We start from the raw sequence: 18,157 nt of genomic DNA on the forward strand, positions 1-18,157 counted from the left end.
TTTAATTAGCTGCACAGCAGGATCTGTGCAAAGAATTAACAAAGGGTATGACTTTGGAAAATTATGTGTTTGGTCTGGGTAATAAGATACCAGTCCAAGACAGTGTTTTGCATTGTCTCTTCAGGGCATTTTGCTGTCTGCAGCGGAGATGTTTGTAAAATGGAGCGGATCAGAGAGGCATAGCCCTAGATAGGAAATCTTCCCTTTAAAATCAGTCAAAGTATACTTACCTGGACTAAAGTTAAACCTGCACCACATGAGTGAAGCAGAGTAATGAATCAACACAAGCTGAAAAATTATGTTTTTTTTTCTTCTTAATCTATTTTGCCTCCCCCACACTGGAGGAAGTCACAGGTTGGCACCTTTCTTTATCCTTTCATTATTATTTTTAAACATAATGACAAAAGCAGCAGGATAAATGCGGTCAACGGGTTCCTTATTCAATTGCTGCCTCATAAAGTAGTTTATAACTTACCATATTACCAAATTACCATAGTTATTCACTAAATCAAAATCTTTCTTCTAACTCTGCACTATCACCCCTGACAAAAAGTGAAAGTGCTGTTATCAGTTGTGTACGTGACTGATCCAGATATTTACGATGCCTTTAAGATAATATTCTCTGTTACGGGAATGATGCGCACGTCCTGGCAGAAGCATCCTCATCTGCTCCGTAGCGCACAGAGCGGACCAATCGCGGCTCCGGCCCTCAGAGGGACCAACAGGCGGCTGACACTCCCCCCTCTCTGTCTGCCAGCACTAAAACACAAAGGCGCTCCAAGCCCCAGTCATTTCCACATCTACTGACCCACATCTGCTCATCTGCGGATCTTCTCCTCTCCTCTCTGTCGGGAATCATCTCGCAAACTGTAAGTTCACTTTTTTTGCAATTAAGACTGCATGCACCGTGTGGGACTTGTGGTGCAAAACAAGCCAAGTCACTTTAATCTTGCACGATCATGGAGTATTTCGTGGATCGATGCAGCAGAATTAAGAAAAAAAAAAAAAAAAAAAAAACACACACACACCAGGTTGATACGAGTGTGTGTAGGTGTGTGTTGATGATGATCGCGGTGTGTTTTGTAGACGGTGTATGCTCTCATCTGATTGTTAGAAAGTTTTGAAGTAATTTCATTTCCAGATGTGGGTCGCCTGCATTCATTCCGCCTTCCTGACTCAATCCACTTTTCCTTCGCAGCCAGGGAAGAACAAAATCTTTCCCGGTTATCATAACAATAACAATATCATATTACTCGGACTATTATAGGGGAAAAATACTGTTTTGCCCAAGTCAGTGAGTAGGAACTTGCGACAGAAGTGGCTGTAGCTCGGTTGTAGTAGTAGTTTGGGTGTGTTATGTAATTCTTGAGCTTAGTTCAAAAAAAAAAAAAAAAAAAAAAAAGGAGTTGGAGTTCAAAGTCTGCTCCATTCTATTCTAGCAGCCATACCTCTCAATGTAATCAAACACGTACATAATGTATGTACAGTAAGCAACCCAGCAGCTTCAGCTCATCAGACAAAAGCAGAACTGCTGCAGGCACAGATACAGGATGAAGAAGTCTCTTTGCAGACTGGGAACCATTATCGACTGGTTTGCTTCCCTACATTTGTGCAATCATCCCACTTAAGTGTGCTGTTAACTGTGGATCTGGTATTGGACAAATAATAAGGAAGATTGTGCATGATGCAGCAATATATTGATCATCCTGGCACAGGAAGTTGGCTGGGTGGTTCTGAGGATGGAAACAGCTGACACACAGCAAACAGCAAAAAACCCACCATTACATTGCCTCGGGATCAAGCAGTTGACGTCTTGGTTTGGATTATCTATGATTGGTGTTGCCACACTGTTGGTGTGACTGTCAGGCTTTACTAAGTACTTATTATCGGACATTGTGGGGTGTAATGATTGTTTATGTCTACAAGCGAAAAATTAGTTATTAGTGATTTGCTGGTTGTAGAATGGATTTGATTTTGTTATGTGGACAGTTTTCATATTTGAGGGTCTGTGGGATCAAGTGTAAGATGTCAGACCCAAGCCTGGACTCTTAATAAGGAAGTGAACAGTGTCAGTGGTTTGCCAGCACAGTGAACATGTCCTTCTCTGACAGGGAGACTGCAGCAGCACTAATCCTGCTTCCTTTCAATCTCACTCTTGTGTAATCTGTGTATTCAGTAATCTGCATAATCTCCCAGTTTTGGTGCTGCAGACACTCACTTTCATGAGAATCTGGGGTTGATTTAAGTGTGGGATCCAACTTTCTTTAACATTGAATTCAGGGCATATTCATATGCATGGGTTATCTTTACTATTCATCAATTCAGTGTTGACGTGTGCTACTTTTAGAAGACTGCATGCATTGTTTTTGCTGAGGAAATCCAACAAGAAACAGTATTTTCTTACAAGTAGAAGTCTGAGGTTTGTCACACTGGCTGGCACATACAGGAGCAAAATGTGAACTCCTTCTTGTGTGCATGCAAAACCTCTGATCTGCCAGTTAAAGCTGCATGGTTCATGCACATCAATTGTGCCACGTTGATCCTTGAGTGTAGACTGGTTATCTATGTAGGTTTTAAGGTAGATTACAAATGGTGATATCAGTGTCATGTGCTCCACTGTGTAATCTACCTCGCCCACTACGGTCAACACCACCATTACTGACACCATTACAGCCAAACAAATACACTGTGATGCCATTAACATCAAGTGAAATTTGCTAATACTTTGCATTCTACACTGCCTTATATCCAAAGATTCTATCCTATAGATTGTAATTATTCTTTGAATAACAGTATTATTATCATGCAGCCAAATACACATAAGTTAATTGTTAAAAATGTAATAAACTATCTAATTTAAATATGAATGTATATTTTATATTTAAAAAATCCTGCATCCTTTCCAGTTGTGCTTTTTGAAACAGTTTTTGTGAAGTGTGACTTTGTGTAAGCAGCAAGATTTTATCTGTCGGTGTTCCTCATATTTAGGAACATGAAAGTCATTCGACATGTAAATATAGCAGGTAAATGCGAGAGTTTTGTTTGCTGCAATTTGGTGTGGTGACTGCAGTAGTGTGGCACTAATTATAGTTTTCAGAACTAGTCTGTCAAGTTTAGAGAGCAGTTACTTTTGCACCGAGGGCTCGTGTAAAGCACAGGTATTTATAACCTCTGTGGGTTAGTATCTTTCGGCTATTAGCCACAACTTCTGCAGCTTTTGTACATCCTGTTCAGGTCGGACTACATGAAAGTCATGCCTAACTTCCTCACACACAGCTTGTGACATTCATCTACATCTCTCTTCCTCAGTTTCATGCACAGAATTGTACCTGCAGTCCAGTTTGGTATCACTTGCAGATATTTGGGGAGAGAAACTGTATCTGCTCCAAAACACACCTTTAAAAATGTCTGCTTCCTGTTCCTCTGCTCTCTTCACATCTTTTTGCATCTCTTCTCCTCTTCCCTCTGTGCTGTATTTCTCTACCTCTTTATCTCTCTCTTTCTCACGGTCCACCTCTCCCTTTCACTCAGAGTCATCATGGTGTCCCATAAGGAGTTTGAGGGTGCGGGGAAGCAGCCGGGGCTGCAGGTGTGGCGTATTGAGAACATGGACCTGAAGCCGGTTCCCAAAGGTCTGCATGGCAACTTCTACACTGGAGACGCTTACCTGCTGCTCTTCACCACGCAAGCGCCCTCCCATTACATCCACATGTGGATAGGTGAGACACAGACACACACCGATACACACCAGTGTTAATCAGGGATAACATGTTGGAGTACTCAGATTACTTTTTTGTGGTAACTAATTATTGCGATTCATCTTTGTAACCTTTTAAGACAGGAAACAAAGAATTTAAATGATTGCCTCTGAAAGTCTCATCCCCACCATTTATACACATGCACACACAGTGGACCATGTTGAGCATCAATGCACTGAGATCATGCTTGCATAGAAATGCGCATACACAGGGATAAAAACACTAACAGCTTAAGAAGAGAGTGAGACAGAATTAGAGACACACATCTTTGACTTTTCATCTGGGTGTTACATTATAGCTCTTTTGAGTTTACAGCATGATTAGGGACTGGCTCTCAGCGCTGAATGTGTTGAGATGCGGGAGAGGAAGTTGTTGAAACTTTCCACCCTAAAACTCACACCAGTGTGTGACATTCTTCTCTGAAACACTAAGCCTCAGTTCAAATCAGTGCAGAGCCAGCAGTGATAATACAGCTTTCAGCTTTAGCACTAAGTGGAAAAGTATTTTCCCATGCTTGGCAAATTTACAGTTACATAATCCCAACAGAAAACAGACTGAAGCAGCTGCCTGTGCATGCTGGCACACATCTGGAATACCCCTCTAGGTGTGTCATCGCAAGACACAGGCACCGGCCCTCACATGTCAGAGCCGTGCCCTGCGACCACGCCTGCACTGCCACCAGCCAGACGCCGGCTCTCTGTTGCCATTGGGACCATCTGCTCGCAGCAGAAACAACATGTGAACATAATTGATCCCTCTGTCTGGGGTGGATGTTAGTCATATTGTGGAACTTTTTTGTCCATATTTTTGAGCCATCCGAGAGCACTGGATGGATGCAAAGCGACTCCGCCCCAGATGTGGTTGCTTGTGGTTCAAAGTCTCCATGCCTGAGTCAGGGTTCCCGTAAGGTCACTGCAGCACTTGGAGGGATGGATTTTGCTTTACTAGTGTGTTTTAATGAACCCCACTTCGATGTTTCTAAGAGCACAGTTTAAGAGGGCTCAAGACATGAAATCACAGTGTTTCGGAGGGGAAAAGTTCTGAAAAACACAGAGTACAAGTGACTCTCTCCTCCAGGTGATGAGTGTACGCAGGATGAAAGTGGCGCGGCGGCCATTTTTGCGACACAGCTGGACGACTTCCTGGGTGGCGGGCCGGTGCAGTTCAGGGAGACCCAGAACAACGAATCCCTCACCTTTGTGGGATACTTCAAATCAGGCATCAAGTACCAGGTGAGTTTCTCAATGCAGCAGGGACAGTTTTGGTGGGAGGAGTCAGTATGTGGCTGATGTCGTGACTGACTGAATGATAAATTCAGTGATTTATTGGCTGATGTTGTAAAGAATAGAAAAATGCACATTAAAGCCGCGTCTCGTGTTTTTCCTCTGTTATTACTCTTAGCTTACCTAAATAAAATTATGCAATAAAATGGAGAAAATTTATTTCTTACACCAAGAAATGGAGGGAATTATGATTATTACAAATAACTTATAAAAGGTTGCATTGATGTGTTTCAGGAGGGCCTTTGAACTTTAAATAAATGTAACCACAAGGTTTAATGATTATCAGCATCTCGTGAACTTTGCCATGCAGTTAAGCTGATGAGTCTGAAGTTCAGAGGAAACAAAACATTACCCTTTCGCTGTTTATATCCCGGGGTGTGTCTGACTGACTTAAGCACCGTATCCATGGCAACCACCTCGTTCAAAGGCAGGCATTTGCTCTAGTTAACGTTCATCCAGCATCTGTTTGTGATTTCCATAGAAAACATCCAAGCCTCCTCCTGGTTTGGATGGATGTAATTAGCCTGGAGTCCTGTTTACTACTTGTGCAAAGTTGGTCTGTGGAAACTGTACTGTGAGTTCTCTTTTAATTTTGCACATGCGCAGAAACACAGGCGCACACACACTTACACAATGTTCTTCAGACAGAGAGAGAGAGAGAGAGAGAGAGAGAGAGAGAGAGAGAGAGAGAGAGAGGACCAAACCTCATTATCTCTTCATAGTTTTGGTAACTCTACAGTTAGGAAACAATCCTTCCATTAAAATAAACACTGCTACATTGTTGCCATGGAAAGTTTTACTGCTTTTTCTCTGGAGAAAGGCAAAAAGACAGCATGAATGTGGTTTCCATTTGGAGGCCCTCCCCCTCAAGACTGTGAGTCCTTTTGGGTAGAAGCTAAGCCTTGAATGCACAAAGCTATTATGTTGTTCACACAAAGTGACAGAGATTCAGCAGATCTATTGGTTTCTACCTACAGAAAAGTTCATTTAACATTATCTATCTGTGCATATGAGAGTTTTGTGAGAACGCAGCTTATCGTCTGCAGCAGAATGTGTTTCTGTTGTGCATTTGCAGCGTTTGATTTGCATGTCTTGTAAATACTTGTTTTGTTTATTGGCTTTACCGAGGACGGCACGTTACGACACAATCCCACCTCTCAGGTACAACAAAGAACAGACGTGATTCCTCTCCTTTCAATAAGGAAAGAATCATATTTGTTTCCATGTTGTTCTCTTTTTGATAAGGTTTACTGGTTGTGTTACCTGCAATTTATAGTACATAAATTACTCATAATATTTTACAGCCTTTTGTCCTTTGAAGTTTTATAGTGATTGACTTCATTTTATCATCTATTTTTTATTGGTATACTGATTCATATGAGTTTGTAGACAGGGCTCACTTGAGCAAGAGAGCTCGCTCTCAGTGGGCATTCCCTTTAGAAATACAGGTTAAAAAAATAAAACTATAATAACTAATAAAAAACAAAAAACAAAAAACAAAAACAAAACCTCAGATTACAACACTGTGCTACACCTTCTGATCTATGTCTTCTGATCTTATCTGACCCCTCACATCGGGCTAAGTGATATGAGCAAAATCAAATATCAAGATATCTTTGACTGAATACCCTGAATCGATATTATAACAGTATTGAAGGGATGACTATTGGTACTTTCATAAGACATTTAAACTAGAGATTTTTGATAGACAGTAATCAGTAATGTGGATATGATAATGGGACAACTAGAACAGCTGAATAACTTCAGAAAATTGCATCCCTTTATGTTAATGCAGCCTTTAAAACCAGGAGAAGACATTACTTATTACGATATCCAAAATCCAAGATGATATCTAGTCTTATATCCCAATATCGATATAATATTTATTCATTACCCAGCCCTACCCTCACATTGCAACTGGCTAATACATCCTGTCTCCAAACCACTCACGAGTGCATTTGCGACTCTGTTGTTTGACCTGTTTATAACAGCTCCAGTGAACTGGTATATGATTAATTACATTGTAAACCTGTGGGCTGCTGAGTATCTCAAACTGTGAATTTCCCTTTCCTGACTATGTTCATGCGCATAAATTCAATTAAAGCTGAAATTTTTGAACAGACGTCTGTGTCTATAACCCCGAACTTGAACTCTGTTTTGTTACAGAAAGGGGGCGTGGCATCTGGTTTCCAGCATGTAGTGACCAATGACATGAATGTCAAGCGCCTCCTGCACATCAAGGGACGGCGGGCCATCCGGGCCACGGAGGTGGCCATGTCCTGGGCCAGCTTCAACCAGGGAGACTGTTTCATCGTTGACCTGGGAAAGGTAAACTGCCTCATATCTCTTTCTGTACATATGTGTGTGTGCGTGTGTGTATCCCACAAATGTCGTATTGATTATCAGTAACTACAAGATTCACAACACAAAATTCAAGCTATTCAAGACCCATCTCCAACTGTTATCTGTTGATGTAATGACACAGCCAACATACTGTAAAGTGATAATAATGTTTACTGTTAAATGGATGGGAACTGAAATTGAAAGGAGACTGATGTTGAACTCTAAGTGTCCCGTTCCTGTCTCTCTCCCCTGCAGGACATCTACCAGTGGTGTGGCAGTGAGTGCAACCGCTTTGAGAGGCTGAAGGCTTCACAAGTTGCCATCGACATCAGAGACAACGAGAGGAACGGCAGAGCGAAGCTGCAGATGGTGGAGGAAGGGGCTGAGCCACCAGCACTCACAGAGGTAACACACACTCACTTGCATGCATGCATGCATACACACACACACACACACACACACACACACTCCTCATTTGCTCTCATTCCACCCTTTACCTCGAATCTCTGCCTCACACTGAATTATTCACCGCCGTGGTGGCCATTTGTGAGTAAAAGCTATATACGTTGATGCATTTCATGGCCAGTGGAGTTGTCAGCGTGGGAATGAGTGGACACAATGCTGCCCTTTGTGCTGTGCTGCTCATGTGCCAACTCTGTGCCAAAGCGGCATTGTAAACGCTACCATTAAACAAGAGAGGAAGGTAAACTCCAAGAGTGTTAATGAGAGAGAGCGAGGGAGAGAGAGAGAGGCACCATCACAGCGCTGCTCTGTGTGTATGAGCATGCACTTTTGGATTTTTCTGCATGAGTGCCCGTAAGACAAAGACAAAGCTTGAGAGAAACAGACAGGAGCTGCGTGATTAATTTCCTCTCGTTCGTTGCGTAGGCTCTGGGGCCCAAAACCAGCATCGCCCCGGCTACCCCTGACGATGACAAGGTGGACACCTCCAACAGGAAGAAGGGTGCCCTCTACATGGTGAGAGACACAAGTGACACTGTTTGAATTTGCAAACAACTGAATGAACCTTCAATTAAACTGAATTTGATCATGGAAGAAAAATACAGTTTTAAAACTCAACCCAGCTTGAAATCCAGGCAATGTTTGCAAGCAGCACACAAGCACATAGTACACATCCAATGTATGTTCAGTTATCACATACTATCAGTCCTTTTATCATGCTCACAATAAATAAACCGGGTGCCATACATGCCCACATAAAGGTTTGTTGTGGAACAGATTTGAAAGTATGTAATAATCTGTCAATTTTGTGAGTCGGCCTAACAGCTGAGGATGATCTTGTGCTTTGTAGATCTCTGATGCGTCCGGTTCGATGAAGTCCTCGGTTGTGGCCCAGTCCAGTCCTTTCAAACAGGCCATGCTGTCTCCTGAGGAGTGCTACATTCTGGACAACGGCGTGGACAGGAACATCTTTGTATGGAAAGGTGAGACCAGGATTATAGCTTTATGAACAGAGCAGGAAATGTTGAAGTATGTAACTTTCCTCGCCTGTCTTCCCGTCCTTACGACTGTCCTCATGTTTTATACACAAACTGGAAGCATGCAGGCTGGAAAATGTACATGCACACTTGACTGTCCAGCTGCATTTGCCATCATACAGTTGAGAGATTTTGTATTCTGAGTGTAATATCAATGCATTAATCTACACACTGTATATTAAGTCTGTAATGGTTGATACAAATTTATTTTTAAACTGATGATTTGACCCATAGCAATATTAGAAATGATTAGGTTTTATGTTGTACTGTAAGTAACTATTAATTGTAGATAAAGGGTAGTCTATTGAATATAGCCAGGTGTCAGTACTAGGATCAGGTTTGGTGAAGTGTTGCAAACCTAGTCCAGTGAAAAATCTGTAAAGGAAAGTCTCCACTTCATGATCCAAATAACATACCCACCCCTTTCCTGCACTACTGAAGTCCTAGGTTCTTGTATAGATACTCTCCCAAAAGTAGCTCAGTGGATACATCAGATCATGCATGTTGGTAAATGTCTTTTAGAACCATCACCTTCTCATTGTGCCTCTCTATCTGGCTCTGAACAGGTCCCAAGGCCAACATGACCGAGCGTAAAGCTGCCATGGCTGCAGCTCAGCAGTTTATCAAAGAGAAGGGATACTCTGACAAGACGCAGGTAAACTGGCTGAGTAAACGCAGACGGAGAAACTGCTTCAATAAGACAACATGTGCATGCAGCAGCAACGTTATGCTCTGAAGTCACTGTATAGACTGTTCTTGAAGATGCACTGGTTAACTTGTACTCAGACACAAAGACTGACTCTAGGACTTTTAAATTATATGTGCAGGTAAGTAATCAGACCAATATGATGAACCCTCCCCTTGCAGATCCAGGTGCTTCCCGCAGGGGGCGAGACCACTCTGTTTAAACAATTCTTCAGCGACTGGAAGGACAAGGACCAGACAACTGGACCCAGCAAGGCCTACACCATCGGCCGCATCGCCAAAGTGGAGCAGGTGCCCTTTGATGCCTCCACCCTCCACTCCAACAAGGCCATGGCTGCTCAGCACGGCATGGTGGACGACGGCAAGGGGAAGGTCCAGGTATGAGCAGGTTAAACGTTAAAGGAAGTAATTTAAGTGAGGACTGTTTAGACTCTACTGACCGAAACTGTAGAATAAGCAGTTATTAAAATGGTTGAGTCATACACAGTTTGCAGCTGAGCCTAATCAATGCTCACTTAAATCAACCCTCAGCAATTTATGTAGCGTGCACATTTAAGTCACCACCCCATTATGTTAAGATATGAAAAATATTCTAGTGAAATTCTAGTGAAATTAAGCTATTCCTCTTTTTGGTGAGGATGCCTTGGAAGCCCCTTAAGGTCCCCTAGGGGCGCTTGGACCCCAGTTAGAAAACCACAGGGTTAAAGGGCAGTGTGTGAGTATGTGTCTGTGGTCTGGTTTTTAGATCTGGCGCGTTGAGAATGGTGAGAAGGTGCCTGTGGATCCCTCCTCCTACGGCCAGTTCTATGGTGGAGACTGTTACCTCATCCTGTACAGCTACAGGCTGGGAGGCCGCGAGCAGCACATCATATACACCTGGTAGGTTAAATACGCATGACCATGTATGCCTCTGAGGTGTTATACTGTTGCTATAAACGGACAAAAAGAGAGATACACACAATAACACTTACATGTATATTTTGTACAATGTTCTATTCCAGTTTCTACCCGTAATATATTGGGGATTAGAAGCTGTGGTGGAGTTTAGACAGCATGTGCAGTCTGTTCCAACTGCACCACCACACCCAGTCAATGACCACATAAAAAATGCTATGATTTAAGGCAAGTTTAGACCTTTGTGTGTGTGTTCCTTTGCCAGGCAGGGGCTGAAGTGCACCCAGGATGAGCTGGCAGCTTCGGCCTTCCTGACTGTGAAGCTGGATGACTCAATGGGAGGCGCCCCAGTTCAGGTTAGAGCTGGAGGCACAAACACCACTCATCTGTCCATCATGACACAAGCTCCGGCTCCATGACACAGTCTTCGTTTTGCAAGCTCCAGCTTGCTAAAGACACCCGCAAAAGTGTTTGGAAAGAACAACTGAAAGACAGCATATACAATACATAAGACACAGTGGTAACTGCAGCTAAAACATTGGCTTGGCTGGTAAATAAGATAGCATACATATTTAAACAAATAGATGAAGGAGGTGTTGACATGAATAGCTAAAGACAGAGCTGACTGACCTGCGCTGGCTGAAGAAGAGGAATGTGGAAGTTCAGAATCTGAAGAATCAGAAGCAGGCTTTACTGGCCAAATATGTTACAAATAATTTGGCTTTGGCTGAAAATAGGAGCTCCCATTTAGTATTTCATACACTAACACCTTGCCACACATACTCAAAGCATGTCAAAGCATAAACTGAATAAGGCACAATCCAAAGTTAACAAAAAAGTGCAGAGTAAATGCCTGATAATAACAAGCACAAGATGAAAGATCAATAAAAATAATATAAGAGTAAGTGCAAAATTAAATGTTCAATAAAAATGATTTGAAAAAAAAAAAAAAAACAAGATCAAAGCATGCAGTCATAGAAAAATAAATCTTTGGACAGTTTAAAAAACAGATATACACCATTCAGTGAAATGCAACATGCAGCAGAAACAGCTGGGTAGCACTTGAGGAGCACTGGAGGTATCAAGGCTGAGAGTAACGGTTATATTTTCAAGGATGGGAGCTCACAGAGGAGTAAAATATCTGACTCCTGACTGACCTACACGGCCTTTTGGTCCCAAAGTGACGTAATGACAGCCCTGTGAGGAAAACAGCAGTGAAGTTGCTGCTTGTGGTGCTGTTGAGGGTCAGCATCTCAGTTTTCTCTAACTTTTAACATCACCGAGGGTACAGTAATGTAAATTCCTTGTAGGCCAATTCAGTGTAAATTCACTCTTCTCCTATGATAAAACAACCCATGATAACCAGCAGAGGGCACTGTTACTGTAATTTTTGTTTTGTTGTTTATTTCCCGGCCTGTCGTCTCTGGGTGCTTGCCAAAATTGGCAAGCTTGTGGTCAATTTAATTTGCAGTGCCTTCCATCCACGACCTTCACCACCAAACCTGGGGCCCACTAATTTACAAAGTATGACTGACGGTTGTCTGAATCAATCAGTGACATGAGAAGTTGGAGTGTGGGTTTACTGCCTTCCTTGTTGCCTAAAGATCAGGGCTTCTCAACCTTTTCCACACCATGGCCCACCCTCTCCTCATTATTATGTGTCAGGACCCATAAGAAAAAAAAAATCTCACAAGCTCTTTTAAGGAATTTATTCTTTGGTTTCCTAAACAAGTGCTGACACTATTACCAGTTTTCTTATGAATCAGTTAGAATTAGAAATCGATTAGAATATTTGTGATCACTTTGAAGTCATTTTTGTAACAGTGCAACAATAAACGTCCTTGAAACATAAATGATAACAATAATAAAAAAGCTGAAACGGGTCAATAGCCATCGAAAAATAAACAAACAGGTGGAGATCTACAGAAATATCTTAAGCCATTAGCATTCCAAGTTATTGCCCATCATTTTTTAAATTGTGATAAGCTAATACTGGACCCATGTAGGACTCTGACCTCTACTCATGGCATACCACAACCCACTATGGGCCACAAGCACTAAGGGTGCTTGTGGCCCATCAGTGGGCCACCACCCAGAGGTTGAGAAGCACCGCTATCAACAATACTGCAAAACCTATGGGAACAACAGGTCCTCTTGGTGAATTTTCTTTAACAAAACACCTGCTGTGTCCAGGTGAGAGTGACTCAGGGCCAGGAGCCACCCCACCTGATGAGCCTGTTCCAGGGCAAACCCATGATGATCCACAGCGGAGGGACGTCACGCAAAGGTGGACAGACGAAGGCCGGAGCCACTCGCCTCTTCCACATCCGGCAGAGCTCTTCCCGTGCCACCCGGGCCGTGGAGGTGAGCCGTCTGCCTTGCACAGGAAGCTGTGTGTTTCTCAGCGTATGACAAACCAGTGTAATTAATCAGGAGAGTAATCATTCATTGGGTTTGGACTAAAAATCTCAAAGTGAGTGAATCAAGTCTTTTCTGTTTTGCATTCCCTTTTCCACCTCTGACAGTTCTGCACCTCTCTCCTCAGGTGGAGCCCTCCGCTTCCAACCTGAACACCAACGACGTGTTTGTGCTCAAATCCCCGGATGCCCTGTTTGTGTGGCGAGGCGTGGGTGCCAGTGATGAGGAGTTGGAGGCTGCCAAGCATGTGGCGGGCTTCCTGGGTGGCAGCGCCAACAATGTGGCAGAGGGCAAGGAGCCAGGTGGGTGTCCTCTGATGATCCACACAGTATGCAACAAAATGAGACAAGGGATAATTCATAACAGTGGGTGCGACACTACAGACACCACTCGTCACTGGTCCGTGAAATATGGAGCTCTTTGGTGCAATATTCTTATTAGCTCCCTCCTTTTTTTCCACAATAACTGGTGACCTTGTTCCAGGCTGTCCTCTCTGTACAGAGGAGAAATTCTTAGAGCGAGGTTAGAGTGACACAAACTTTGCAAGTCACAGCCAGGTATTCATTACACTTGTTGGCCCAATGAACACACTACAATCATTTGTCCAACTTTCAAACTTTGATAGGCCATAAATGCTAAACCGCTCACCTGATTTGACAAAACCTAGAGGAATGAAACATCTTGTTACCAATTGGCCCAATAGATGCCTGCGACATGATTGATTAATAAGATAAGATAAGATATTCCTTTATTAGTCCCACGTTGGGGAAATTTCACGCATTACAGCAGCAAAGTGGATAGCAAGATATGAAGCATAATTTACAATATAAACAGTATAAATGACAAGTTTAACCTGTCATATAGTGTATGTTGAACATTTTCTGCCACTGGACTGTTAATTTGAAATTTGAAATTTTCATTGGTCTGAACACAGGACAAACACAGGAGCAAGTAATTACTGTTATCTTTTCCTCCCTTCAAGCTGGGTTCTGGTCTGTCCTGGGCGGTAAGAAGGACTACCAGACCTCCAAGAGTCTGCAGAACATGGTCAAGCCTCCACGTCTGTTTGGCTGCTCCAACAAAACTGGAAGACTCATCGTAAGTCACACTTGGAAATGAGAGCAGCATTTTCACTTGGCCTTTTTTTTTTTTTTTTTTTTTTTTTGTAAGGATTCTGTGTAAAAGAAAGTAGAAATTTTTATTTTGTGCAGGTTGTATGCTGATTCTGTATCAACATACTGTAATACAATCATTTGCATCATAACTACACACACACATACACACACACTGTGTTTTCTTTTGCAGGTGGAGGAGGTGCCAGGAGACTTCACTCAGTCGGACTTGGCCACTGATGACGTCATGCTCCTGGATACCTGGGACCAGGTGAGATGAGATCACCATCAACATTACCATCATCATCATTATCATCATCAACATGATTAGAGCTTCCAGAACAATTTCATAAATGCCATGAATTAATTATGTCACATCTGTACTCAGAGGGACTCCATAGCCTGGATAGAGGCATGCATACACATACTGATCTGCATATTTAGACCATCTGAGTGACTGTGAGTGTTTCTCTCCTCCCCATAGATCTTCATTTGGGTTGGCAATGAGGCTAATGCAGAGGAAAGGACTGGAGCTCCCAAAATAGGTTTGTTACGCTGAAATTCCCCAAGGAAGAAAAAGATGTACCACTCAGATTATACTGTCTTGCTGTAGATATTTCCAGATACAAAACAGTATTTTTTTTTAATTATCACACAAAGCGAATAGATTTCAAGGCAGAGTTATAAATGGTTATGCTCAAATAGTGTATAAAGATCCCAACAGAGAGTGCATAACTACATAAATATACGGTCTATATTTATGAATTTATGAATTCAGAGCTACCTGAGTGCCCAACTTGGAGAAGTCTGCCTCATATTTAAATAAAAAATTAATCTGAACTAGGATGACATGTTGCAGTGGAAACACTGATGTGCTCACACATGGGAGGCTATTTTGGTGCATATTTAATTCCTGGATATACACTGAGTTTCCTCAGACCTGTGGAAACTTAACAGACTTGTGTGTGCCTCGGTGCTGTCTGTCAATGTTAAAGCGATGACTCACCTCGGTAGAACATTTTCACTTTTCAACAAGACATATCTCAGTAGAATTTGAGGAGCAGTCACACTTTAATATTCACTGCTCTGGGGATCTGCTGTCACTATCAGCATTCAGGCTTTCCCTCCCAACACTTAATGTTGGTGGCTACAATCAGAAAAATACACTGAGTATCCAATATCCAATGATATTACCTACAAATGCTTATCCTTTTGTAGTCAATTATAAGGTAGAAGTATGTTAGAAGAATGGCTAGAGCACTGTCTTTACAAAGTGAATGAAAGTCTTTTGGGACTTTTGGGTCCCAGATGGGTGAACACTGATCTTCTGGTAATTATGAACTCCTGTAGAGCTGTGAGCGCACAACGTGAGAGTGTTTCAGTAAAGTTTTTACATCAAATATCACTAGACATTTTCTGAAATCACTGAACCATTACAAACTGCAAAATGTACAAATCTCAAATCACTCTTTCCAGTTCAGGTTAGTCTGGGTCTGTAATACACTTTGGGACTTTGGCAGGGCCGGCTTTTGGGGACATAGTGACATAGTGAGCTCGAAAGACTTGTGTAATTGGCTCAGGATCTTGTATCTGTGTCCTCCTCAGGATACTGTCATTTGCTTAAGGGCTTCATGCTATCTTTACGCCTGCATTTGTAGCCACTGTAAAATAGTTTGTGTGTGTATGTTGCACATACAGCTGCTTTTACAGTTAAAATCACCATTTCCTTTCAGGTAAAATTCACAGTCGTTTTTTTGTGGAACTATTAGAAAGTCAGCTCTTACCAAATTATTTTAACATTTACACCCATTCTCTCTCTCTCTCTCTCTCTCTCTCTCTCTCTCTCTCTCTACTCATTCTCCTTCAGCTAAAGAGTATGTGGACTCAGACCCCTCTGGTCGCAGGGGGCTGCCCATCTCCACCATCAAACAGGGGGCAGAACCCCCAACGTTCACTGGCTGGTTCCAGGCATGGGACGCCAACATGTGGGACACAGACCCACTGGACAGAATCCGTGCCCGTTTCTGAACACCAAACTCCAGGCCTTTGCTCCAAGTCTTACCCCATACCTATCCTGCACTTCCTTTTGCCAATGTATTTTTCCTCCTGAATCCCTAAGTGCCAAAATCCCTATCTGGGACAGCTGTCTCTCTGCCAGGGTCACGGTGCAGTGCACTGAGCTTTATGGATAGGGGTTTCTCATTATCAGCAATCTCATTTTTTCCACTCCTGTTCTTTGTAGCATGTCTTTTATTGAGTGAAGTGGTTTATTTCATGTTGTATCCAACAGTACACCACCTTCACACACACACACACACACACACACACACATTCAGGCTCTAATAAGTGAGAGGAGCACAGCAGCATAGCAAAATAGAAGGAAGCCATTTTAGGCAGCTGGAGAAATCCCCTATTCCTCCCTGCTCTAATTCACTGTGGCGCACTTGTGTTCAGGAGACACCACCATGCTCTCCTTTGAAGTCGACATCACGAGAGCCATTTGTTGTTTTGCAGACACATCTCACTCTGTTACTCCACTGTGTCTCAGTGCATTGTGTTATATCGTTGGTACTAGAATGTGATAGTGCTACACTTTTGCGAAGTTGCATGCAGCTTTTTTTTTTTTTTTTTTAAAACATAATATTCTGTGCTTGTGAATTTTAAGAGGCATGTGTCAAATGTGTTTTGGAATGACTCCGATATGCTCATATGAATACCTTTCAAATAAAGTTTAAAATTCCTAGTATTTTTTCATGTCTTTTTATTTGTATTTTTTCTGGGCTAAGGCATAAAGGAATCAGATACAGACACTATCAGGAGATTTACCAGACAGTGCTAACCGTAACTCTGTCTGTGTGTCTGTCTCTCTCTCGGGAAGTGAGAATGGATTTTGTTGCAGCTTGCAGCATCTGTCTTGGTAGGAAGAATACATTAAGCTGAGATCACAGCTGTGCTGTCCTTCAGGGCATGCAGACGTTGAGACACACAGGTTTCCTAGGGAGGAAAGACACCAAAACCAGCAATATGGCAACCTGGAAATTTCTATGATAATCTTTAATGCCATTAAAAGTGGAGCAATGTGTGTGCAACGTGTACAAAGTAAATAAAAAGACATTTTTAAGAGTCGCACACCTTGTGAATACATGACAAAGGCATGTGACAATTAATAGATTATACAAATGAGAATTTTAATCACTTATTTTGACTCTCATGTAAAGCCACTTGAATGAATAGAGAAGTATGAATGCAAAGTAATTTTATAAAAGGATAGCCCCTTGAAACATGATGTTTTTGAGGGAGGTCCTCAGATTCACAGTAAAATGCAGCAGAGAACACAGTAACATACAGCATGCATTCAAGCTCTGCCTTACAGAGCAATGCCAAGATCCTTAAAGTCCATAATCCAGTCCATAAAACAGAATATGACAATGTCAAACAGCATGTATAGACAAGAGGATATTAGACAATTATTTCAAATATCTGCAATTAGATATAAGTATGCACACACATGCAGACACACTGTACCTATACACACATGCATCCATACTCTCCAACAATGCCCCTCCTCTGCTCAACATCGCTTAAATTGTTTAGAAAATGTATATGCAAACATAATTTCAGTCAAATACGGCACAATGTAAAGTGATGAACATTCAGCTACCTTCTTTAGACAAGTGCCCAGGCTAGTAACATTTGTCAACGTGAAACAGATCACTTCACCAGCATGTAGATATGACTCTTGTTTCTCACACAGATAAAAAAAACAAAAACAAAAACAAAAAACAACAACTTATAACCCAATATCAGTTTAAATGACTTCCTCAGATGGCTGTAGTATGGGGGTTGCTATGTAAATAAAATAAAATAAAATAGAATAAAAATTACTGAGTTAGTCTCAGTCAGTGTTCAAACCTTGTTTTTCTTCAAGCAAATAAAAAGGTTTTTGCCAGTGGGATGAGATAATCCCACTTGTTTCCAGGGCTAATCAACTTGTTTCCTGAATTTTCCTCAACCAAGGAGAATTTTCTTGATACTGATGGGCTGACCTGCTTTGTCTCAGCATATTTTTTCCTGTTCATTGAAAATTGCCTTACACAAGTGAGGCTGCATTTGAAACAAGTGGGATTATCCCATTGCTCAGATTT

At 42.0% G+C, this 18,157-nt stretch overlaps 1 protein-coding gene across 1 annotated transcript; it reads left to right on the forward strand.

The window, feature by feature from the left end:
• The first annotated feature begins 764 nt into the window (after positions 1 to 764).
• scinlb (scinderin like b) lies at positions 765 to 16,758 on the forward strand. The gene is made up of 17 exons (XM_030074850.1): positions 765 to 869; positions 3,532 to 3,719; positions 4,836 to 4,990; positions 7,208 to 7,369; positions 7,640 to 7,789; positions 8,273 to 8,362; positions 8,697 to 8,829; positions 9,450 to 9,538; positions 9,751 to 9,966; positions 10,334 to 10,467; positions 10,748 to 10,838; positions 12,676 to 12,846; positions 13,028 to 13,202; positions 13,883 to 13,998; positions 14,206 to 14,283; positions 14,497 to 14,557; positions 15,880 to 16,758. The coding sequence occupies exons 2-17, from the start codon at positions 3,539 to 3,541 to the stop codon at positions 16,038 to 16,040; spliced, it is 2,163 nt and encodes a 720-aa protein (XP_029930710.1). The 5' UTR covers positions 765 to 869; positions 3,532 to 3,538; the 3' UTR covers positions 16,041 to 16,758.
• Positions 16,759 to 18,157: the final 1,399 nt, after the last annotated feature.

This window comes from Myripristis murdjan, chromosome 17 (genome assembly GCF_902150065.1).
Source record: "Myripristis murdjan chromosome 17, fMyrMur1.1, whole genome shotgun sequence".
Classification (NCBI taxonomy): domain Eukaryota; kingdom Metazoa; phylum Chordata; class Actinopteri; order Holocentriformes; family Holocentridae; genus Myripristis; species Myripristis murdjan.

Excerpts from the sequence above, each read along its gene's own strand:
- scinlb (XM_030074850.1), top strand. The coding sequence starts at position 3,539 with ATGGTGTCCCATAAGGAGTTTGAGGGTGCGGGGAAGCAGCCGGGGCTG. Across the intron at positions 7,370-7,639 it reads TCATCGTTGACCTGGGAAAG|GACATCTACCAGTGGTGTGG; the intron begins GTAAACTGCCTC and ends TCTCCCCTGCAG. Across the intron at positions 13,203-13,882 it reads GGCAGAGGGCAAGGAGCCAG|CTGGGTTCTGGTCTGTCCTG; the intron begins GTGGGTGTCCTC and ends CCTCCCTTCAAG.